Below are 25,702 nucleotides of genomic sequence, written 5' to 3' on the forward strand. Positions count from 1 at the left end.
ATCCCTGCTGAACACAGTTGCATTCACCGGAGTAAGTAAGCCTGATCTAGAAATTGAACTGGCCGACATAGCAGATAAAGATTTATGGGTGAATAACTTCAAATCACTGACGGTGGATATTGAAGAAGTCGCCCGTCAGAAGGCTACACTCGTTAAAGAGCACAAATGGAGTGATATGGAGAAACTCCCCCACCCCGACAAACTTGTTTTTGATACATGGAGTGCCATTCCTGACACGCATATTAACATGAAAAAGTATGCATTTGGAGTCTTGTCCATCTTTGGCTCAACATACTTATGCGAGCAATTGTTCTCAAGCATGAACTTCATAAAGAACAAACACTGTTCCCGCCTCGTATATGAGAGCCTACGGCTACCGCCGTTCATTCCGACATACCAGCACTCCGACATTGACGTCCAATTGTCGTAGTGGAGGCATGTCTCTTTATGGGAAAAAGTCCCACCACTCCAACATTTTTTTTTTTTCATGGTCGCAGTGGCGGTATTTAACTTTTTTTTCAAACAACGTGCCATTCTGACATGAGGTCATTAATAGGCTATTAATTTCAAAACTATATCCAATTGTGTAAAATAATAAAGATTCACATTTAAAATGTCATTGTGATGACTTCTTGATATGGTTATGTGTCTGTTGCGTGCACGACTCGGGGAAGTGAAAGCAGTTCTATAGACATGGCAAGTTTTCTTCTCTGTCTATTATTCACGGACTAAGTGGAGCTAAATTAAGTTATTATTTTGCTGTCACTTCGTCTGTTTTATGGCCTAAAAGGTTGTATTTGGTATCTGTAGATAGCTCTAGCTCTCCTCTTTTATCTGACATGCAAGCCGTATCTTTTTAACCACGGTTTCACGAGTAAATCAAACGAAAGTAGCGGTAGCCGAAGCTATATGATTCTTATTTATTTGTCACTTCGTCTGTTTCTATAACACAAAAGGATCGATGTGTTTGGTATCAATGGAAAGCTCTGTTTCTCCTCTTTCATTTGATATGCGTGTTATGTCTGTGCGATGCCAGGTCCCGGAGTAATTCAAGTGAGAGCAGTGGCTGCGTGGGTGAACGCAGAGCAATATAGACTGTAAATATGATACTTTCATTTAAATTCATGATTTTATTTTTGTTTTCATACTTGATCGTACAGACACGTGTCTAGTCTCGTTGGAAAGCCCCGGTTCTGAGCTCTTTCATGCAATATAGGTCTCATCTCGTTGTGACTAATAATCGCGGAGCAATGTAACAGAGAAGAATGGGTGTTTTTTTTGACGCACTTTGCGTCCGTCGGGCTCATAGGGTCCGTTAAATTGACGTGGAAAAAAATAGGATTTGTAAACTGTCGGAATGGGGGTACTAAAATGTGTCGGATTGGCAGCATGTCGGAATAACACCATGTCTGAATAGCGGCATGTCGGACTGGCAGGATGTCGGACTGCCGACATGTAACCGAGCCTACAGGCCTGTATGAAGATCAAAGTCACATCCTACAGCCCTGACATAGGGAAGATCTGCAGCGAAGTTCAGACACAGAAGTCACATTAAACAGGTAAGAAATAAATATAATTTAATAAGCTATTACTTTTCCTGAAAAAAAAAAAATCAGACTCCGAGCTGATGATTTTTTTTTTGTATGTTCAGGTGCTTCAGTTTATTGATGGCTGAGCAAAAAACCCGAAGAGGACGAGAGAGCACTGACATGGGCTACTTTTTGTTGTATTCAGTGGTTATAACAGCTAAAATAAAAAAAAAGATGAGAACTTTTAAAAGTTTACAAGTCTGTTATTTTGTGCAGCTCCCTACAATTTTTTTTATGGCAAACGAGGGGGCAAAATGGCTCTTTTGATAATAAAGGTTGCAGACCCCTGATCTTAAGGTAGCTTACACTAGGTAACCGGAACTAGCTGACCGGAAGTTCGAACACAAAGTGGAAGAAAAATGGCAGTTAAAAATGGGCGGGGCATAATAGGGTGAATATCACACTGCACTTTTCTGTTTTATTGTGCTTCTGGTCAGACGCAAACTACATTTCATTAGTGTGCTTGCAAAAGCACACTATTGTTCTTCCTATTATTATTATCAAATTTATTTATCTTGCAGAACATTTTTGTCTCCCTATCTTGTCCTAGGGATTTGGAGCTAGAGACGCCGTTCCACTTCTCACGCGTGCGTCCTGATGCGAGGATGGTGGCTTGTATAAAGCTTTTCGATACGCCTTGTCGTTCTCCCGTTATTCCAGTTTTTCCGGTCGATTTTTCCCCATAGGAATGAATGGAAAAGCGACTTTTGAGCGCTGATGCCCACACATTTTTCCACCTGTAGCCCAAACCGTAAGACATAAAGTCATGAAATTTGGTATGCTGATAGAGGAGACTACCCTGATTGACACCGCCAGGTTTCATGCTCGCCACTCTCACGCTCTAGCGCCACCAACTGGTCAAAGATGGAAAACATGTTCATGCCCGTAACTTTTGATCCGTATGGCCGATATTGATAAAACTTATACCATTGGAATCCTCTGACTCAGCTGATTCCAACGCACCATGTGATGTAATTTTCCGCCATGATGGATTTTCCGCCATTTTGAATTTTGTTCAAAGTCAAAGTAAAGCTACCCTGGCCGCATAGTTTATCCGATCGTCATGAAACTTGGCACGCGTGATCTACAGACCAAGGTGGATCAACCGCCTTGATTTCGTCTTCATACGTCCAAGCGTTCGCCTGTGATAACCAATTAAATTCAGCGAGCGAAGCCGCCAAACAGGAAGTGCGCCTATCTTGGATATGCTGTGACGTATGAAAGCCATATTTGGTGGGATGACTTGAGACCCCATTCAAAGCACCCCCAATAAATTTGGTGTTATTTGGTCTGTCGATGGCTCTATAATTAGCAAAAACGTGAGTGTTGGTGAATGTATACTATTAATCGGAATAGCTCATCTCATATTGCTTTAGGTCATGCCAAAAGGACATTTCAGAGTGATTTAAGATACAATGTTGATATTTTTAAAAAAAATCAAATCGAGGCCATTCTTGTAAAACATACTGGTGTAATTCTCACAGCACTATGGAGTCGTTCCATGTATTTTCATACCTTCATTATGGAATGGTAGTTGACTTCCACTGTTCAATTGGTCATTGGATGACAAGGATTGTCCGCAACGGTACAATGTGGGTGAGATTCTAGGATAGTCCGCATCGGGGTGTCTCATCCTGAGACTGGTATATCTAAGCAATGCCATGGCCCCGAGGGGCAAGTACGGACTTACGCGCTGTTAGGTATGGTTAGTGTTCATTTGGTATATATACTCGACAATCACACGATGTTTCATACTGACGGTGTGTTTTGGATGATTTGTATTGACCTGAGCATTCTGGGTAAACTTCACTCCAAAATTCGCCCTGTCTGAGGATTTTAAGTTTCGTTTTCTGTTGTGATGATGAGCAGACGGCTGTGCACAAAAAACATAGATAATTAATTTACCCTTAGACAATTCCTGCAGTTATCCTGAGTAATCCAGCCCTTTACATTCAGAGATAAGATCATTGACAAAAAGTAAGTTTGATACATACATCGTTAATTCACACTGGTATGCAAGAGGTTTGCTAATACACTTAAACTTGCTCTTGACATGATTTCCATGAAGTAATATACTGTAAGTGTTCTCTGAAATTATAATACTTCATGTGTTTAGCTTAAGAATCTACTGTTTAGCGTTTCTACTGTAAGGACGTAGACTAGTCTTGCATCTCTGTACTCTTCTTCTGTTGAGGTGTTGTTGCCTAGTGACGCCCTCTCGTGCAGCCTCATGCTAGTTCATTAGAGACGTTAGAACTATCTAATAGTACACCACAGTGTTGGTGAAGTTCATGACGTTAGTTTTGAGTGAGTTTACTGCCAATTACCTTAAGTTGAAGTTGTGTGCGTGTATGACAACAAAAGTAAGTGACCGTAACCTTCGGTCATGTGTATTGGGAGTGGGATGTATCTTTCACGTTGATATGCAAGGACTTAGCATGCTAAACGGAGCATTAGCATTAAGGGTTTGAAATGAAGGAAGCCTGTGTTACTTGTGTGAGAAGTTGAGCTTATAGAATGAGAGATAGCGATACAGTTTATTTAGTGACCATATTAATGACAGTTTATTTGGTTCTTTACAGACCACTAGGCACTATACATTATAAGTTTATTCATGCTGTTGTATGGTGGAAGAAAACTCAATAAAGAAACTAAGGAGAAACTACTGCTTCACAACCAGTATTCTAACCAAAGATTCTAGCGCTGTATGATCTTTGGTTCTAACTGACGCCATCCAAGCAACACAATCAATCAATCCATACAGTCCTTTAGCCCCATAGACAGTAAAAGATAGCCCTCATTAACAATCTCCGACTGGAGGAAGTTTGTACCTGTGCTGTGCGAGTTAACGCTATTACACAGTACCGTTTACGCCGCTAGATGGCGTTATTGACCACATAATAACTGTAGTCACGAACAAAAAGGTTTCTTTTCTTTCTTGAAGGGGTTAGCGTTGCCATTGCTGTATGTGTGTCCTGGCTTACAATTCAGTTTAATGAGCTTAGTATTCAATGCATATCTGTATGCTGCAGATATATTATCTATAAATAGCCATCTACCTATATTTCTCTGTATGTATGGAATCCTGAATGTCTCTGCTGGAACAATACAAAGTTAAACCCCATCTCTTCTCCGTCCTATATTCTAACCGATATACCATCCAGTATAGTGCCACTACCCTACCTGAATCAGTGCAAACCTATAACCTTCCCAATAATAATAGTAATAATAATTAGGTAAAAATAATAGTTTCTGCTTTAGGGAGAAATCTCAGAATTCCCCTCCAGCTAAGGAAAGTGGGAGCTATGTTTTTAGACTCAGTAGGCAAGCTTATGTGTGGAGACTTAAACTGTGAAGTTTGGCCCACTTATTGTATAGCAGTTAACAATTCTAGGTTCAATGAATTACATCCAACACAAAGTGTTATAGAAAGTATTACTGTGTGTTTCATTTAACTATTGTTCATAGTAAACATTTAATTAATTTAGGCTATGGGTGGTATAGGTGAATTATTACCACACAGTTACTATCTAAAACTAGAAAATGTAATTCCATGGAAGGAATTACCATTGCATGTAAATGCAAAAAGGTTGCTAGCTGTGTAAAACATATTAGGCCTATAGTTAAAAAGACAACTAGGCTAAACTGAAGAATAGATAAATAACAATTACAATTCCAAGTTGGAAAGTCACATTTAAAAAGTGATTTATGAAAATGCATCAAAATTGTGGATATAGGCTATTTTGGAAAATAACTCCAGTGGTAGGATAGCTTACATAGCCTTCATATCTACACTAATGCAGGTTAAAAGTAGGCCTAGGCTGACACCATTGGAATACTGTACGGAATACAATCTCAAACAACGCCAATCAACGATGATGCAGCAACAGGTAGGATATCTAGCAAATGTAACGTTACTAGGATAATTTATGTAGACTACACATATTACAGGATGAGCTAGTATGTTCTTCGAAACCGTTTCCAGGTGTGTGAGTGTGATTGTCCTAATAGGAATAAGCGACTGTGAGAAGGCTTGAACCTAAATCAACTAGTAGGCCTGTCTATCAGGTTGGACTTCACTTAAAACGCTGCTCTGTAGAGATGGCTAAAAGCCCTTGTGTAAGCCCTGTTCGCCTTGCAGCCTACCCCGACGTTAAACGTTAGCCTGGAGCAAGTTTGGTTGTCGTTAACTAAATACAGTGTTTACGTTGACGTTAGGTTAGATTGTCTTTAGCTGTTGATAACGTTACCGAGAGCAAACCGGTTAGGCTACTGTAACGATATAAACAAATCAAGTAAGGAGTAGCCTAAGAGACAAGACGATAACGTCCTGGTTTACAGCAGCTGCAGCTGTTACAGCTTAATGAGTAGACGTAACGTAACATTCACGTAGCCTGGTTCAGCGCATCGGCGGTGGCATGGCTTTGGATCAGAGATCCTTGATTACTGACAGCTGCGCACTGACGTAACAATTAATCTTTGCCGCCAAAGGGTCTCAATGTAAACTCTATGGGAATTTTAATTTCTTTTATCGTAAATATCTCAAAAAGTATAAAGTTCACACATTTGAAAAATACATAGAACAAATCTCCGTTACAAGTCCTGTGTAGGAGTGCTTGAATGACGTCAAACGGCTCAGTGGTTTTAGAGCCTTTGATAGTTGATTTTGGTCGGAAGCAGATAATAATTATAACGATAATAAGAAGAACAGGGATAACAGTACATTGCATTTACATGCAATGTAACTACGTAATCCTTAATTGAGATTTCATTGAAAGTGATAGGTTGAACTTTTAAAAAGGGGTTTTAAAAACTGTTTTTGTACTTTCATTTTATTATGTCATAGCCTACTGAACTGAATTCTAAGAGTTAAAAACAAAGGATAAAATAAATGTTTTGTGATGCTTGCATTGCATAGTATTTCATTTAGGATAAGCTATATTAAAGCAGTTAGAAGTAACAGTAGTCACTTGACATTTCTGAGGATTTGCATATTTCCACCAGGGCAGTGGTAAAGACATTCTTCAGTGGAGGCACCACACAGTTAATCACGCTATCAACATCTTCTTACCTTTTCTTCTGTTATTACTATTCTTTAACTTTATGGTAGACAGTGAGTCCAGCAAATTGAGAACCTAGGATCCTGTTTATGTTTATGAATGTGACTATGTGTATAGTAGCCTATATGTTGAGACATAAGGGTGGAAAAATAGGTTACATTTATATAATGCAAATGATTAAGTTAACAATGTCATTGAATATGTTGTACAAACAAGAAGAGCGAAATGGTAAACTTTTAAGAAATCATCATCCACATCATAGTTTGATGCTGTGTGGGGTTATGGACTTGACAGTTTTGCATGGAATTGCTCATACAGTATATACATATATATATATGTATATATGTGTGTGTGTGTGTGTGTGTGTGTGTGTCTGTGTGTGTGTGTGTGTGTGTGTGCCTTGTTGCCGGTGTACAGTATTTCTGAATCTGAATATGGACAGGAAATGGCATAGCTTTTATCACATGCAACCAATCCAAAATCGATTTCATATTAGGGATGTTAACCGGTGACTGTTTGACCGATGGTTGACCGTATCCACGTTAACCGACCAAAGTTGTCGCTAGTCGGTTAACAAAAAAAAAAGAGAGGCATCTTTAAATTAGCCTAAAGACAGTGGACTAAACGTTACTACAGCTAGCCATCTCATTCCAAGAAGATCTTTTTTTCGTGAAGTTAACAAATTATCCCTCACACTCAATTTTTCATAACTCGCCTGCTTGTAGGCTAGGCTACGTAATAAACCAATAAAAACATTTGGCACGAGGTCACAGCGGTGGCCGGTGCGTCTTTTGCAATCTGGAAGTGCGCTGTTTTATCCATTGGTTTTATCGTGTTGCAGTCTAGGCAACTTTCCGCATAAGATGGGCTTAGATTTGGAAAGACATTACATCTACATTTCAGGAAGGGTCATCAATGGTAACAGATAAGGTAATGATCATCTTTCGTTATTATTGTTAGCACTTCCTCAAACTAAACTGGCGCTGTAGGGGATTTAAAAAAGTGACGTGAGTGAAAGGGCGGCGCCGGGGCTGTGTGTAGCCTATGAGCGGGGGACAGAGAGATGAGAGTTGGGAAATTGCGTGGCTGTTATTTCAAATAGCATAATTTATTTTAAACGAACCGGTTAACCGGTTTCAACCGGCTAATGAGCCTCGGTGGTCGGTCAAGAAAATTTGTAGTTTTCGCCATCCCTATTTCATATTCAGACACGTTAACCAGTAACAGCCTGGTTGCTTTGACATATCAACACCAAATTTGATCCTATTACACCATTTGAACAGGTGAGTCGTCCTATTTATTCTACCATCAATTTGAGGCTATAACACATTGCAACTTACTCAACAGTGAGTAAACAGCAGATGTTCCCGCAATACTCCTAACATTACTCGTATTTGTTCTAGAAACATGCCTAGTTCCTTAGGCTCCTTCCTTCTTTCACTGGTTACGTGTTTCATGCTGGCTACACGTGAACAACTCATACATAATTCAACACAAGGTCTACAGACCTTAGAGGTGTACATTTCATTTCCATACATCAAAGCATTCGCCCATGGCAGCCAATCAAATTCGATGGCGAAGCCTCCAAACAGGAAGTGAGGTCAAATCTCGGAAACGCTTTGAGGTGTCAAGACCATATTTGGTGGGACGATTTTGGACACAATCCAAAGTAGCCTTAGTAAATTTGGTGTAATTTGGCCACTAGGGGGCGTCGCAATTAGCAAAAATGCATTTTGTCTCATATCTCTTTACATCTTTGGGATGACATCCACATTTTTACATTGGAGGTGCTCTGGGACATACCACTGATGAACCTAGGCAACCCGTCACGTCAGTGTAAGAATTTGGCAATCGAGGGTAACGCCGCCAAACTCGAAGCAGCTTTGCGTCTTGGCCAAACTTTAGCGTTTTGACCTGAGGGCGAGCGGTCGCGTCTCCTGCCGGAGCGCTTTCGCGGCGCGTCGGAGCAAGCACACTTCGCACTTTCCCACCGGGAAATGCATTCTAGTTGTCTTTGTACTTGTACTCTGAACAATGAAGCTGAATCTAATATAATTGCTTTCTGTGTGTGTGTGTGTGTGTGGTTGTTCAAAAATGTCAGAAACAACTACCACTCTGACTTCTGAAGTCACAACAGCAGAGAGAGAGATGTATTTTAGAAGTCCATTTGCATTTGATTTGTAAAACTCATTTGCATATGAAAATGAATCAAAATATGAATGCTCACCTCAGCTAAAGTCCCACCACTCGGCGATAACAGCAGTTATTTTGGACGGCTATTTTCCTATTCAAATGAATTGGGCAGTCATACGTAAGGAAGGTCGTAATTATGAAGGGGAAGTAAACAGAAGGCAGAACATCCATCATGGTTTGTTACTTGCATTACCGAAAGGGGTGGGATATGAACAATAGACAAGTGCCGTGAGTCATTATAAAGTATGTGTCAACATTGCTCAAAAGGCCAGATTCGCACTAAGTAAAGACATGTCTCAGACCAGGCTTCCCCTATTTATCCACTCAGGTCAGTACTTGTGTACACTTATTACTTTGACTATATTTTATTAGTTTCTATTTGCTGATGTTTGGCCTTAGCCATTTTAATGATTTTGCTTCATTTACTGTAGTTATTTGCTGAGGTCTACTTTTATTTTTACAACTTTTACTGTATTTTGATTTGATCAATTTTATATATTTTTTTATTTAAACAATAGTTTAAATGGTTACAACTTGCTGATGTTTGTTTTTATTTAATGCAATTTTCTTTTCTAGTCTGTACATTGAACTGGTGTGTGTCTGCGTGTGTGTGTGTGTGTGTGTCTCAGTTCTTAGCTTGCTGGCAGCTGATTGTTGTCAACCGTCACCCTCGTACTCATTCTACTATGTGAGCGAGCCAAAGAGCTGGGAAGATGCTAGAAGTTACTGCAGAGAACAGTACTCCGATCTGGCCATGCCAGAGAACATGGAGGAGATGAGCAGACTTGATCAGGCCGTCAAGTCCTGGTACCATGGCGAAGTGTGGATCGGCCTGAAGGGGGGAGCTCATGAGCAATGGTTCTGGTCTGGGAATGCCACCCTTCAGTACACACACTGGCTACGCGGAGAGCCCTCCGTTGATGGTCGCTGTGGCGGGACTCGCAGCATATTGGGATGGTATGATTACCCCTGCGCAGCTCAAAAGTGGTTCTTGTGCTATGGTGGTAAGCACATGCATGCTTGATGCACAGACCATATATCACAGATACATACACACTGTCTACACATGTTGGACTGTTTGTTGTTTCAGCATCTTTGAAGCGTCTTGATGGTCTTACAGTCAAGCTTCCAGCTCTCATAGTAAAACAGTAGGCATGTGTATGCTTGGCCTGAACAGATTTGTGATGTTTACCTTTCACACAGAAAAAAGCTCTCCCAAGTATGTGATGGTCAAGCTGGGTAAGACATGGATTGAAGCTCAAAGCTACTGCAGGGAATTCTACACAGATCTGGCAAGCATTGAGAGTCAAGAGGATGAGGAGCTTATCTGGGACATGGATGAAGGAGACAGCATTTGGATTGGCCTCTTCAAGGACTCCTGGGAGTGGGCAGACCAAGGGAGATCATCATTCCGTTACTGGGGGTCGGAGACCGAGATGGCCGGTGGCAGTGAAGACTGTGCTGCTGTGCGGACTGCAGAAGGGGGACGCTGGTATAAGCTCAAATGCAGTGGGGCATATCCATTTGTGTGCGAGGAACGTGAGTACACTGACTTTATAAATCATGATAGATACGATTAATTTAGGAAAACTAGAAGCCACACAGTTTAATTGAATTAGTCACTTGCACCTAATAAATTTATTCCCTTTTACAGAGTCATGGCTTGTATATGTTTATGGTTATTGTCAGTACTTTTTTACAATCAATTGTCATGAAAATGTACTGCCAATTCTGTCTGCCAAGTAACGTAAACGTCAAAATAAATATTTGAATAGAGGTGTGTGTGTGTGTGTGTGTGTGTGTGTGTGTGTGTGTGTGTGTGTGTGTGTGTGTGTGTGTGTGTGTGTGTGTGTGTGTGTGTGTGTGTGTGTGTGTGTGTGTGTGTGTGTGTGTGTGTGTGTGTGTGTGTTTTCATGACAGCTACAGAAAGGCAGTCTGTAAGAGTGGTAGTGTCTATCCAAGAAGGTGCCGATCTGAGTGATTCTAATGTGAAGACAGATGTTCTGGAGCAGGTAAATTTGAGTATGTCATATGTATAGAAGCCTGTTTCTGCCACTTGGAAAAAGTAAAATCACTGAGGAGTGCCTTTTAAGCCTCAGAATTTGCTAAAATATTGGTTGTAATAGGTAAACCATACAATATGTTAACCCTGTCATGAACATAAATGTTTTTATTCAATATGGATGTCCTTTTCCCTAAATAGGGTTATCAGTGTGTAATTATGAATACATATCTGTATAAACCATGAACTCAACACACACAAACACACACATATTCAATTCTGAGAAAACTGATATTTGTTTTATTGCATAATATTTCCCTAAACGTAGCCACTGAAGACATTTGACTACATATACAGATGAAATATCTGTATTTAAATAGTATCTTAAACTATCAAGATGACCGGGTGGACCACTACATGTGGACACTGTAAGAAGAACAGCCAAAGTATGCCAAAATGTGAAAATTAACATTTGTCCAAAATGTCACTTAAAAGATGCACTGACATTTAAAGGAACCGTATGTAGGAAATATATTTCAATGAATCATAAAATGGCCCTGATATAGACGTTTAGAAATCATGCTAATTTCAAATACTTATTTAGTCCGGCCAAGATATTTTCATTTAAAAGTGAAGTTGCAGCCCTCAACTGATGTTGATGTTGTTATGTTGTGTTTTGGTTTGATGCGCCGCCCTACACTTATCTACGAATCACGAAGTCAGTAGTATTTCGCCATCCGGGTTGCCAGCTATGCTAGTTACCACCATAGACAGCTGCAGCTACAAACGTGTTTAGAGATGCACCGATTGCAATTTTTTGGCCGATTCCGATTTCCGATTTTTCATCGAGTTTGACCGGCCGATACCGATGTTAGCCGATTCCGATTTAATTTCTTCTAACCACTTTACAGCACAAACAAAGAGTTATTTTCTAGCCTATATTTTCTTTAATACAACATGTTAGAAATGTAATCAACTTATCAATGGCTGGTAGAAAAATGTGAATAGACAGATTCTTCTTCCAAGTCTTCTTCAGCTGCAGTAGCCTAATCCCAGTGTGGGACATTCATTTCACACATGTAGAAATGCACTAGAAACACTTTTTCTTTTCTTCTCACATCCATATGCAATATCCAACTGTAAATATCTTCAGAATACTGATAACTGAAGTTAGTGCTACATAGGCTGAGATGTTGGAAAATGACAACAAAAAAAACTAATTTTGAGAAGCTTTGAAACACAGCAAATGACATACATTCTCAGTCCACACTCTTCTTTGAACTTTCGCGATTGCTTGCGGATACTAAGGAAGTGTCCATATTTGGATGGCATAACGTCATGCAGGAGAAACACAGCTTTCCAACGACACCACGCATGATATGTTTTGTATCACGGTCGCGGTAGTTTATGACACGTTAGAATGCTAACTTTTGGCGAATTTAGAAGAAATATACAGGCGTGATCAGACAAAAGGTAATGAAATAAACCTCTAAATGTGTAAATCGGACTTAGTTGTTGTAGTAGTGTGAAAGAATACATGATAAGTTGGCAAACCGAAGCAAAACTATGTTTATTCCTGCCGTGTCTCGCCTTAAGTTGAGTAAAGGTTATGTCGCTTATTGATAGCGCTTGTGGTTCAGCTGTGGGCACGCAATTAGCGGCAAGGACGGGCTTTGATGAGCGCCAACCTGAAGTGACAGCTTAGTATCTATGCTTAGTATAGTAAATTCCACGCAATATGGCAAAGCACAGCGTTCGCTGCATAGAAAAACTCAGTATTAGCGCTTTATCCAGCCCTGACTTTTGGCCTAGCTTCATCAAACTTTGCAAACTCAGCTGTGTGAGTGTGATGTTGTTACAAGTACGTGCGAGTGCATTTGACCGGCATAAAATCGGTATGGCTCAGACTGACCGGCCGGTCGCAGGTCGTGGCCGATCACGTGAAAATCGGCCGATTCCGATCGGCGGTCGATCGATCGGTGCATCTCTAAACGTGTTGGATAAAAAATGTCTACCGTTATGGAACCTAAAATACCTTGTTCTGAATCCGAAATACGTCTAAATAAAACAAGGATTTAGGAGATTGAGACGGCTGAAAACGGAGAAGAATTTGAAGACAGACGTCAGTGTTGTTAATTTGCTCCTGGACAGGTAAAGATTCAGTTTGGCTAACTTACTTGTAGGATACTGTAAATGGACATTTTAAATAGCCTATTCATGACAGTTGAACAATTATGCAAGTTTGTGCAAAGTAACGTTATGTTGGCCATATGGAGGAGGTGGGTCATTGAATTGAAAAGGTAGGCTAAGGAATTGTTTGGGAAATAAAAGCAGCTAGTAGTCATTGCTAACGTTAGCAATGCATTATCAGAGTGAGTTCGTTTCTCTGTCATTATGCTGAGGAAAACAGCACTTGCCTTTGAAAGCTAGCAGCCTACGTTCCTGCTGCAGCTAGCTGGCAACGTGACTCAGAGGGGAGGGGGAGGCGATTCACCACTACAGTATTTTGAAAGTAATTGCAGTACTCGTTTTGGCCAAAATCCTTCATACGGTTCCTTTAAATGTGTACAATCAATTAATTTAATGTTTTACATAAATGTAAATTAAGAAAACATTGTTGTGATGTTAAGCACAACAAATTGGGGCAGATCCTCACTTTGCATGGTGATACATTTACCATATGATGCACCCTCATTTTTCCCTTTATTGGAGTGATGGTGGGTATCTGATATGTGATGAAGAGATGTTACAATATTAAGAATTAAATTAAAATTGTCCTGCTCAAGGTTTCTCCCAGGCTTTTTAATGCTAGGAAATGAGCAGGAAAGAGGTAGGGTGGGATAAATTGGTAAATGTAGAGATGAGGTGCATTACGGTTCTGTGCTTACCTCTGGTTTGAATTCAATGTTGTCTGCACCCACAAAGAACAACTCCACTGAAGAATCGATCGGCTTCAGTTTTGCATACATGACCTGTGCATTTGAGATATCTTCCCCATGCTGGATGGCCCTGTCTGCAGACCTTCTCAGAGCTTCTCCAACACTATCTGGCACCCCCTTACCAGGTCCAGGCCAGCTTCAAAGTAGTTCCAATTTGAAATCTCAGTGTGAATGGTTTGTTGCAGAGTAGATTGAAATTACCCTGTTCTAACGAGTGTCAGGCCCTAAATTGCCCAAGTGCAATTCATATTATCTCAGGGAACCTTTTTTTTCTTTTTCTATTATTAGTACTGGATCAAGGTGGGCCCAAATAGCTATGAGATGCTCAGTGGTCTAAAAAAAAAAAAAAAAAAACAATGTTTGGCTTTGAATCTCATACCCCAAAAGTGAACAAGGGGGCCAATTTTCCAAATAGCTTTGAGGAAGTGGATCATAAAGTGTTGCTTTGGAATCAAGTTGTGATGTGGGTAATTCTTTGAACGACCTGTGATGATTGTTTTCATACCCTCTGTAATGACTGGTAAAAATAGAATGTTGATCATTTTAAGTAGTAGTATCAACAGTCTCTAGTGTGCATTACTTTCTGGAATCTCCAAATATGAGGGGTAAATACAGAATCAAACAAAATGATCGGATGGCATTCAGACCGATCCCATTGCCAGATTTATTCTACTATAACAATTGTTTTGTTCAAGATACCCATAGTTGTAGGCATATACTCTCTCAATGATATTTTGTTGAGATTTAATTTTGTTGTCTGATAGGTACCTAAACAACAGCTTCAACTGAAACGGCCTCACCTTTTCTAATATGTCATGCATGAGATCAACTGCATGATTGCCACAGACATTATACTGATCATAGTAAACAAGTTCGCGTAATCCCAAATGATGACGTTACTGTGGCATCCTGTATGTCACAGCAATGTTGAGCATGTAGTACTTGGTTACGCAAGTCCCTTCATGACTGGTGCATCGGGGTCCTGTTCACCCTGTCGGGACTTTTTTCCGGTAACGACCAGCGCTCTATAAATTATCCCTTACTAACCCACAATTATGAGGTTGGGGCAATTTTCTTTTTCCAAGCAGCGGAAATCGGCATCCATACATGTAACCAGTGCTACAAAAACACTTTTTGTTTGACAATTTGTTTTTTCTTTTAGATAAGTGCACAATTGAAGGAACACGCTGCAAAGAACAAGGAGGAGAAGATGAAGAGAGGAGCCGATGAGCTGTGAGGCTTCACTTGCTCTCAACGGCATAGCCTGATGAAGATCTTGGGGGGCCCTAAGCAGAATGTGATCTTTTATTTCTTTCAGTATAACTCAGGGGTGTCAAACTCATTTTCACCGAGGGCCACATCAGCCTAATGGTTGCCCTCAAAGGGCCAGATGTAACTTCTAAGATTTGTAGCACCAGCCACAAAACTTTAGCATCGGTAAAACTTCTAAAATCGAGAAGAGCAAAAGGTATCAGCATGACATGTTCTTTTTTATTATTGTTATGTTTTGTAAAAACAAAACACCACTGTCAGTTCCATACAGTTTGACTTTTCAATGAGGGTCACTGGTCAGTCAGGAAGAGATCATACCATGGATTCTTTTTTTTTTTTCATATTTCTGAGTTTTTAGATTCGAGTATATTCAACTTCACTGTCATTGCACGAGTGAAATACCAGTAACGAAATGCAGTTTTACATCTAGCAAGTGATGCAAACGAGTAGGCTAACTGTCATGTCAGAAAGTGCATCCATATGAAATGCGTCACTAGCCTAAACCGTTCCATACACATACAGTAGAAGCGAATGGTCCCGGTGGACTTTTTCTTTGAAGTTTTAAAGTTGAAAGGTGTTGTGGATTCTATGTTGTTCGTTTTAAATTGAAATGAAAATGCAAAGCAACAGGGCGATTACTTCAAACTTCTAGCATACCTCTGCTTGCCTGATACGAATGCACCTCTTCTCGGTCAGAATAGACTTACTTTCGCTTTTGGCCAAACAATCAGTTGCTCGATTAGCAAGGATTTGGAGCTGGATTTTTTGGATAATAGGACTACACACAATTATACATGCCTTTTAAACGTAGACGTAAATGTATCACGTAGTTTACAACTTACATCGATTCCCCTCTCAAAGAAGCACATGCACTTCAAACAATCATGCGTTTCATGCAGGCAGGCTAAACCGAGCGCGTAATTTAGGCGCTCCGTTCGCTAAAATAGTTTAGAATACTGGTCTATTGTTTTCACACTTACACGTTGCTATCACATCTGATGTAGCCAGTTGCACTGATCATAGAGGAAGGTGGTTGATGTTGCCTCAATGTCAGTCTCACATGCGTGCATTGTATTGCAGTGTATTGCCTATACGCTAAAACTGTATCGGACCTTTTAAGCTCTCGCGGGCCACATACTGTATCAGACCCTTAAAGCTCTCGCGGGCCATATGAAATGACGTGGCGGGCCGCATCTGGCCCGCGGGCCTTGAGTTTGACACCTGTGGTATAACTCTTTTGGTCCCGCGAGGGAAATTTGGTCTCTGCATTTATCCCAATCCATGAATTACTCACCACACACACAGTGAGGAGAAGCACACACTAACCCGGAGCAGTGAGCTGCCTGCTACACACCACTTTGGAGTATGTGGGGTATTGCTCAAGGGCACTTCAGCCATGGATCTGGGCATGAGAGAGCAGTGCTCAACCACTTCACCCGCCCGCATTTTCCCTATTGGTCGGGGATCCAACTAGCAACCCTTCGGTTACAAGCCGGAAGCCCTAATATAACCAGTAGGCCACGCCTGCCCCCACTTCATATTTCATATATTTTCCATTTCTTTCATATCTCATCAATTATAAAGTGCATTATTATCATTAAATGTTGTTTTATGATTAACATAATGACTAATAACTCAAAGTATTTAGTTATTTTTATATTTCATATTATAACTATTATGCTGCTCTGTGACATCACATTATTTTGATGGTGTGCTGGTTTAATTGAGTGTCTGACACTTTAAAAAGGTTAGGGTAATTAAGATGCTTCTCACTGTTTCAGGCTACTTGTAGGAAATAGTTGTGCAATGTGCAGAGAGCATTATAGAATATGTGAATGCGATGCATTGTTTTTCTCATTACTTTAAATAAATATATATGGAGAAAAAAATCAACTTGAAGAAAAGTCTTTCTTTGATCAAAGATATATGTTGTGAAATGTTTTCCATTACTTTGGTGAGCTCTACACAAGCAAACAAGACGTGAGCTAACTAGATAGAAAAAAAGTTGTAGGTGTTGTAAAAGTTTGCTAGATCTACAGATCTACATGTACTTAATTCCATAGCATTCCATTTGTTGTCATCAAACCTGGAGAGGAACAGACAAACAAAGCTTGTCTGACAGCTATTCCCGCTGTTCACTGTCATGGAGTTTCATGGAGTAAATCTTGTGCCACTTCAAAATGAATCCTAAGTCAATACCTGCCTAGGATATCGCCTCGTCTTAATCTGTATTGCCATTTATACTTGTGAATACAGAGGCCACAAGAAATAATTAGGAATTTTAGGGTAACTTTCCCTCCAACTTCCTACATGTTTACAATTACAGATAACTATTATGCTGCATTCAAGACAACTCAGTCAGTTGGAATCTCTCAATTTCATTACAGACCACCTTGGTCAATAATTCTGACCACCTACTGGGAAAAAGTACAAGTACAAAGTACAATGGTGAATCCTATTGGCAACTATGGGAATTTATGCCACAGAACTCACCTGAATGTAGTAAAACAGTTGACTGTAGCAGGTTAACTATTCTACAACTTCAAAAATAGAAGTAGTTTTTTTTCCCGACTGTATCACCAAGCATTGATTTACATATTCACTACTGTAGTTCCAAAGAATTTATGAAAGCTGATGCTATCTTAGTGAACCAGCCCACATTTCCAGCAGTTTTGAACTGAACCAAGGGTACGTCAGAAACAATGGGTGTTGCATGCAATACAAACTTTTTTTTTTAAAACATTTTTTTATTTTCTTTCTAAAACAGGACAACATGGGTCAGCAATAAAATAAAGTTGTAACATTTTTCAATTTCATTGTTCAATTTTGTCATTTTCAATTTCTATGTACAATACACATTTACAAAATATTCATCATGTTCACCATAAATTCTCATGATCTAAAATACTTGTTATATTAAAATAATATTAAAAGTTTGTGGTATTTACAGAGGCAATATCTGGCTATTTCCCCAGAGCTCATGCTGGGTATGCTTGTTTACATTAGTTCCTGCTTCTCTTGACATGTTTTTACCCAAGAGTCTCTCAGAATGGTGGCAGTGCTTTAAGTCTCCAGCGATGGCTGGCAGAGATACGCATCACAGGCTTCTGGTGGCGTTGCGGAACCTTCTAGAGCTCGGTGAGGATGACGTGAAAGAGACCCATCATGATCTCGTTGAAGTTGATCAGGAAAGCCGAGTGGTTGCTGTAGTGTTCAATGATGTTGTCATCCATGTTGACGAAGATCCCTCTTTTGCATTTCTTTAAGATTTTCCCAATGCTGTCTTCTTGCACATCATACCTTTCTGAAATGGCTTCTCGCAGGCCTTTCAACGTGGGGCTTTTCAGCATGAGGGCATCAAACACCTCCTCTGTCTCCTTCCTCACGTACAGCAGAACTCTCTGTGACTCCTCTTGTCGTGCCACTTTGCTGGGGGGAGGACTGCACCTCTCGCCCCCCTCGGAGTAACATCTGCCCCTCTTCAGGGTCCCCCGGGAGTTGCCGTCCTCCACCGGCAACGAGGAGGCCATGCCACAGCGCTGCAGGTTGCTGTAGTGCGCCTCGGGGATGAACAGCACGGGCGGAGTCACATGATCGTCCAATGGCATGAGGCGGGTGCTGTCCACTCCGACGGAACTGCTCACTTGGCCCTGTTTGGCATGGCTGGAGTCATTCTTTGGCCTTCTCTTGCTCCTCCTCCTCTCCTCATCTCGCATTTTCCTCTCCGCTCCCTTATCGCAGAAGATTTTGATCTGGCAGGCGGCACGATGGATGAGTGTGTTGGCGCCGCCGCTGATGTCGTAGGTGTCGATCTGGAGGTTGAGCGGCATGCCCTTCACGCCCTTCTGAGCGGAGAAGTCCGTACTCAGGGAGTTGATCCCGATGAACACCTTGGCCTCCTCGTTAGTGTTCCAGACGAAAGAAAGAGCGTTGAACGCCACTTCCTCCACGTCGCTGATGCCACTGACGGTGTCTTTGTAGTCAGCGATATCAATGACCCTCTGCTTGACGGTTGGCTGCCTGGTGTGCCAGTGATTCCAACACTTGAGCTGCACCTCTGGAGTCTTGTCGTTCTCAAACACTGCCATGATGACCGTCTTGACTCTTCCCATGGGCTGTCCGGCACTGCTGTCCACACCAGTCAGGGTGACTGGGTAGAACTGACCCTTGTTCAGGTACACCATGGGCACCTCCGTCGTCTTGTGCTGGGAGGCCTGAGGTGCCCCGAGGACGAACTGGAAATCATTCCCGAATCTCTCTGGAGGGGAGTTGGTGTAGGACTCGGAGTAGCAAGGGCTGGTTTGGTTCACAAATGGATCACCGTAGGACGCCGTTGATTCCGTGGTGTTCTCTTGGTAGGTCCCCTGCAGCAGGCTGTCGAAGATGGTGTTGATGACCTGCTTGTCATAGCTCTCGGTGACGGTGGGCTGGATGTAGGTCTGAGGTGTAGAGGAGGTCTGCTTGGGGGAGCACAGCGGGGACAACTTCCTGTTGAGGTCCAGCACTTCCTGTGGATGTGTGGCGGAAATGTCGTTGGTCAGCAGCTTCATCATCTGAGCCGGACTCTCTAGGGAGAGAAGTTCAGGGGAGGCGCCATGGCTCCTCTCTGGCTTGTAGAAACTGCTGCCTTTGCTGCATGCAGTCATTCTCTGCTCCTCTGGAGTCTTGCACTGCTCGTAGAGGAAGGAGAAGGCCGCGAGGTCCTCTTTGGTCTTGGTCAGGTCAGCGTAGCCCCACGAGTCCATCAGGTTGCTGTCGGGGTAGCTGGAGTAGTTGAAGCTCTCGTTCTGCAGTACCATCAAAGTCTCATTTTCTTCAGTCATTTCTCTTCCTGGTGAGGTCAGGTATGAATTCCTTCTGTAGTTTTTTCCTCCAGTTAGTGTGTACAAGTGTTGGCGAGTGTCTGTCAGTCTGAGCTCAGGTGATGCAGGTGAGGTCTCGCCGAGGTGGATGAGTGCGGAGGTTTGATCTTGCCACCGCTACTCCACGCAGATTTATGCTCTGCCGGCAAGTCCAGCCCCTGATTGGCCACATACCCCGAGACCGGTGTCAGATAGGAGGCTCCACCCTTAATGTGTCTCTGTGTGTGTGTGTGAGAGAGAAAGAGGGGGGTGAGGGGGGATTGGGGTGTTTCACAGGACAATTCTGGGCTGTGGGCTCATGGTAATTAGCACATGGGATAAAAGGGTGAGAGCTGGCAGAGGTGTGAAGTGGGCCTCCTCTGAGGGGAAGAAACTAGTGCCCAGGCAGAGACCTCAGGAGCTTTAACATGCTAATAGGGTCCAGTATCATTTTCTCCTGCTCTCTCAGCCATGCCCATGTACAATAGGGGGTTTGGGAGAGAGAGAGGGAGGGAGAGACTCATCTTTAGATTGCCATCTCTATGATCTCATGTCTTTAGTTGACTGGAAAGGCTAATGGAAAGATGAAAGGTGAACCTTGCATGTGTTCTTTAGAAGTCTACCCTATTGCACAATTCTCTAGGTTTCACCTGCTCTCAGGTGAACTCAAACCTACAGTATACTTGTGTTTGAACTTATATTATTTTTCCAAATTGATTTACAAAAATCTATTTAGAGATATTGATTCATATTACTGCAAGTATCAGTTTTTCTTTTTTCTAATAAGTGAAAGAAATCTAGAAAGATTTTAAGTTATTCCCAGACTACAGCTAGTCTGTTCCTCAGGTTATCAAATATTTACAAAATATGTAAGATGCGAGCTATGTGTGATTATATAGATATAACTATGATAGTATAATTCTGATTGAATAACAGGAAAGACAAGGAATAGACAAAGGAAGAACATACAGGTGAAACTAAAAAAAAAAAAGAATAGTCAATTGATCTCAGTAATTCAATTTAAGAGGTGATATTGACATATTATACACGTTACATACAAAATGTGATATTTCAAGCCTTTATTTGTGGTCATTTTGATGATTATGGCATACAGCTTACTAAAACTCCAAATTCAAAATCTCAGAAAATTAGAATATTGTGAAAAGGTTCAATATTGTGGGCTCAAAGTGTCATACTCTAATCAGCTAATTAATCCAAACCGCCTGCAAAGGGATCCTGAGCATCTAAAGGGACCTTTTAGATGGTCTATCAGTCTGGTTCAGTAGAATTCACAATCATAGAGAAGACTCCTGACAGTTGTGTAGAAAACCAATTGACACCCCCCTAAAGGAGGGGAAGCCTCAAGCCAATTTCAAATGAAGTTGGATGTTATCAAAGTATGTTAATGTAAAATTGAGTGGAAGGGAAAACTGAAAAAAAAAAGGTGCACAAGCAGCAGGGCTGACCGCAGTCTGGAGTGGATTTTCAGGAAAAGGCCATTCAAAAGTGTGGGGGAGCTTCACAATGAGTGAACTGAGGCTGGAGTTACAGCATCAAGAGCACACAAATCCTGAAAATGGGCTTCAAATGTCAAAAATGTCAACAAACAATGTCAGAAGTGTCTTATCTGGGGGGTCATTCCGTGTCAAATCACCCTGTGGTGGAAAGTGACCCTCTCCGAAAAAAAATCACAGGTGTTTGTAGACTAAACCTATGCATAAATCTTAAATAGCATATCTGTATCACTAATAGTTCAAAAACGACAGCTCATTGAAGCTTCATGTCATTTTAAACATTGTGGTCAACAATCCTTTTTGTTCAACTTGCAACATCATTGGCTCTAATACTAATAAGGACATTTCCCTGTTGAACTAAAAAAATCCAATCAGATGAGATCTTGTGAAAAGCCCATTTTCGTCTTCTCATTTCACCATGTGGACAGTTAACAGGAATTTCACCATATATCATTTTGTATGTGAGGATCATCTGTCCAAACTTAGGGCTTGTAGCTGAGTTTCTTTATTTGAGATATGATTCTTGGAAAATATTCTCTATAAATCCACTGAATTTGCTTTGGATCTGCAGTACCTCTTTGCACCACACGAGGTGCTCTTTCAATGGAAGTCAATGGAAGAGTCAGAGAGTCACTTGTTTGCTGCACATATTGAATTTAAACACACATTTTATTGTTCATAGTTGAATTGCTACAAGTAATTATAGCAACATGAACAACATACATACATACATGCAGCAAGAGGATTTATCTTTGTAACAGTTTTCTAGTAATTATAACATAAAGGCTTGAAATATTTCACTTTATATGTAGCCTAATGAATCTATATAATATATTAGTTTCACCTTTTAAGTTGAATTACTAAGATAGATAGTAATAATAACTTGCATGATATTAATTTTTTTTGAGTTTCACCTGTATAACATTAATCCGTGTGAAATCAGACAAAATCCAGGAAAATGGTTGCCGCACAAAGTTTGTCTACACAATGATTAGGTTCCATAACTAAACCCTGTTAAATATTTTTGCTCAAATCTATTGTTTTCATTGTCTTTCTGCCCTTTAATTTACACACTCTAAACGGCCTCATCGTGGAGGCTAGGTATTCATATCATTCATATCAAGTGTCATTCCTATAGTATTGAAGACAAGCATGCATCGGTTGTATAGAAGTCCCTAATTTCTGAAAAAAAGTGATACTGAGTGTACTGAGACACACCTGCCTCAGAGTATTTTCTCTAGAAATATAATACTTTGTTAATGTTGTCCAGAGACTTAAAATTGTGGGAAAACATGAATAAAAAAATTAAAAAAACATGTATTTGAAGAGAAAATAGTGACTGATACCGAGTGAAAAAAAAGAGAGGGGAAAGTACTGGAACACATGCTAAAGTTCATCTTTTGGATATTGATCTTAAAGAGAAACTGCAGGATTGGCGATTTCATCTCCGGTTTCGGTTTTCGCTCGTTTTATGCTTGCATATTTCTCTGCAGAGCTTCCCCTACAGCTTTAGCGTGTATATTTAGACATAGGCTGTATATATATTTATAAATTGCAACCGTGGTTCTTCTTGTTCCTTACGCGTTTCAGACTTCCAGATGTAAACAAGGAGCGATCGCCTCCTAGACAAACTGCAAGACTGCTATAGCGTATAGGGACACCGGGGGCGGGAGGAAATATTAATGTTTTCGATAAAACTGGTCAGTCAAGCAAAACAACAATTCTTAAGCGATTTTATGACTATGAAATGTTGCAAAGGGTCTCTTTAATGCCCTAATTGGAAAAAAATGAGGAAATATTCTACTTTTAATTGTAACCAGCTGAAAATGAAACCTGGCGTTTTTCTAAGCTGATTTCGTACCATGGGCGCAGTGATATCACACAGCATCTGAAAATAGTCCCCATAGACAACAAGCAGTAGTAGTGCCAGTAGTTTGCAAGTTGCCTTGATTATTAGGCCAGATGAGAGTGTAGTTCCATATCAAATCAGCTCAGAAAAACGCCAGGTTTCATTTTCAGTTGGTCTTATTGCACTTTCTAACTTGAGAAGAGACACGTTTTAAATGGGAAAATTACCGGAAATCTTAGTCACTTTTAAACATGATGCTAGCAGGCGAGATGCTACTGGTCTAATCCGTTTCAATGATCTATGCTAGGCTGAAGATACAAGTTGTACCGCCAGACTCACAGAATGGCTGGATGGACGGGAAAAAGGTAAATATCAATTGTTTTGCTCGAGGGGAGGTGGAAAAAAATTTTTACTTCCAAAAATTAAAAAATGTTGATTTTTAAATAATAAAATTTTAAAAAGCATACTATTCAAATTCTTACATTTTGATGTATATCTCACCACGGCAAGCTGACAGCTCGACATGACTTGCATGGTTGTGTAAGCCTGCCTGCCCTGAAAATGGCAATATAAGAACCATGGTGGAGGTATACTTTGGGCTGAGCAATTTACAGAAATATGTGGTGTGTGCCTTCCAGAAATAAATGGCAATTTTTATTTAGTGATGAGAAATGACTTTTCGACACTTTTTGCGCTCCATATTTGTGACACTAGCTGATCTGACCTGACTTGTCTGCGTGGTAGCACACATGACGTGCACAGTTGATGATTCTCTGTAAAAAAAAATGTTTTACTGCATTGCAATGAACAAAGTAAAGGCAAAAACTGTTTATTTGTCAAACAAATTTGGATGCAATATGAGTCTTGAATAATTGGATACCATACAGGAGTTTACTAGGATCTCAAAACCGTATTATGAACGTGACTTGCCAAAGAGAAACACATGATAACATTGGATTATGAACATAGGCTATTGCCACACAAAAACATGGGGTAAGTGGAGCTAAATTAAGTTATTATTTTGCTGTCACTTCGTCTGTTTTGTGGCCTAGAAGGTTATATTTGGTATCTGTGGATAGCTCTGACTCTCCTCTCGCTCCTCCGCTTTGTGCAATCAACTCATACAGTTATCACTCCTTTTGGCACCAAGCAGTTTATTCAGATAACAGACTTTGTATGAAGAACAGGCTACTAGCAATTGCTCGTTATGTCTGCAGTAGCACCAGTAGAGGGTGCTCATAAATCATATCAGACAAAATAAATCAGCTTCTATAGACCATTTCAACTTGTACTACATTCATGTGTGCTCTAGCAGTATTAATTTGACATTTCATAATTTGCAGATGTCAGAAAAGAGGAAGTTGAAGCCAACCATATTTTACCCACCTTCTACAAGGAGTATTTTCCTGTAGTATTGGACCACAAAAAGTTCAAGCAGGATTTCATGAAGGAGAGGAACCAGCAGTTTAGAATAAAGAATAAGGTAGAAGAGCTGACACAAGTTCTTAGTTACAAAGCAACAATCAAGTAGTAGGAGCTGGAGGATTTTTGACAGATCAATTTCGGGTAAAGGGGCAGCAGGACAGCAGCACAATAAATAACATTGCTGTCAAACTAAAAAAAGGCACAAGAGGAAGCAAAAAAAATGCAGCAGGAATGGCAGAACCATAACAATGCTCTATTCAGGCAATCGCAAAAGTATTAAAGCGCGTGGCGAAGTGACGAAAAAGGAACAGAATGTGCCATATGCTTCATCGAAGTCTAACCAACCTGTACCTGGAAGCAGCAGCTCTTCCAGGATCCTCTCGAGACCTCACAGCTTTCTTCTCTTCTCATCGCTCTTTGTGAGATCTCCCAAAGTGCTGAGCTTTTCCAATGTATCTGCAGTATTAAAGAGACCCTATGCAACTTTCTGCAGGAGACGATCGCTCCTTGTTTACATCTGGAAGTCTGAGACGAAGAACCACCCTTGCAATTTATATATTTAAATATAGCATACATGTATAAATATACACGCTAAAGCTGTCGGGGAAGCTCTGCAGAGAAAATGCATAAAACGAGCGAAAACTAACAACGAAACCGAAACCAGAGATGAAATCGCCAATCCTGCATAGTTCCTCTTTAAGGGACTGCGTAATCTTGGGTGAACCATACAAGCTACCCGGACATTGCTTCGTCTTTGCTGGAAGTCACAGCATTTGCGCCTTGTTGCTTCACTACTGCAAGCTTACGAGAGGGGTTGTGGGAGATTCAGGTAGGGTTGCGACGTAACTTTTTGGACTCGGCCACTCTGTCAAAGAGACTTGAATCATGTTTTGGCCTACAAACCTTTTAAAATATCCTAAAAGGGATCATTGATCAGGGGGGAAAAAATCATGGATCAGGAAAAAATGAAGAAAGGAAGAAATATCATTATTCTCGACTGATTATCAATATCAAAACA

At 40.7% G+C, this 25,702-nt stretch overlaps 2 protein-coding genes across 3 annotated transcripts; one reads left to right on the forward strand and one right to left on the reverse strand.

Annotated features, from left to right (window-relative positions):
• The first annotated feature begins 9,037 nt into the window (after positions 1-9,037).
• Positions 9,038-15,563, forward strand: LOC134102760 (macrophage mannose receptor 1-like). 2 transcript variants are annotated; one of them, XM_062556991.1, is made up of 5 exons: positions 9,038-9,170; positions 9,472-9,846; positions 10,046-10,381; positions 10,763-10,854; positions 14,946-15,563. In XM_062556991.1, the coding sequence occupies exons 1-5, from the start codon at positions 9,134-9,136 to the stop codon at positions 15,018-15,020; spliced, it is 915 nt and encodes a 304-aa protein (XP_062412975.1). In that variant the 5' UTR covers positions 9,038-9,133; the 3' UTR covers positions 15,021-15,563. The 2 variants fall into 2 exon arrangements, with proteins under 2 accessions (XP_062412975.1, XP_062412980.1); XM_062556996.1 differs by lacking the exon at positions 10,763-10,854.
• Positions 15,564-18,183: 2,620 nt separating this feature from the next.
• On the reverse strand, positions 18,184-19,854 carry LOC134099626 (grainyhead-like protein 3 homolog). The gene has a single exon (XM_062552569.1). The coding sequence runs from the start codon at positions 19,852-19,854 to the stop codon at positions 18,184-18,186; it is 1,671 nt and encodes a 556-aa protein (XP_062408553.1).
• Positions 19,855-25,702: the final 5,848 nt, after the last annotated feature.

This window comes from Sardina pilchardus, chromosome 2 (genome assembly GCF_963854185.1).
Source record: "Sardina pilchardus chromosome 2, fSarPil1.1, whole genome shotgun sequence".
NCBI classification, from domain to species: domain Eukaryota; kingdom Metazoa; phylum Chordata; class Actinopteri; order Clupeiformes; family Clupeidae; genus Sardina; species Sardina pilchardus.

What these genes read in the sequence shown, in the direction of transcription:
- LOC134102760 (XM_062556991.1), top strand. Translation starts at nt 9,134, where the DNA reads ATGTCTCAGACCAGGCTTCCCCTATTTATCCACTCAG. An exon ending in TCCCCTATTTATCCACTCAG is followed by an intron (nt 9,171 to 9,471) that starts GTCAGTACTTGT and finishes TGTGTGTCTCAG; the next exon opens with TTCTTAGCTTGCTGGCAGCT. An exon ending in GTGGTTCTTGTGCTATGGTG is followed by an intron (nt 9,847 to 10,045) that starts GTAAGCACATGC and finishes CCTTTCACACAG; the next exon opens with AAAAAAGCTCTCCCAAGTAT.
- LOC134099626 (XM_062552569.1), bottom strand. Translation starts at nt 19,854, where the DNA reads ATGGTACTGCAGAACGAGAGCTTCAACTACTCCAGCTACCCCGACAGC.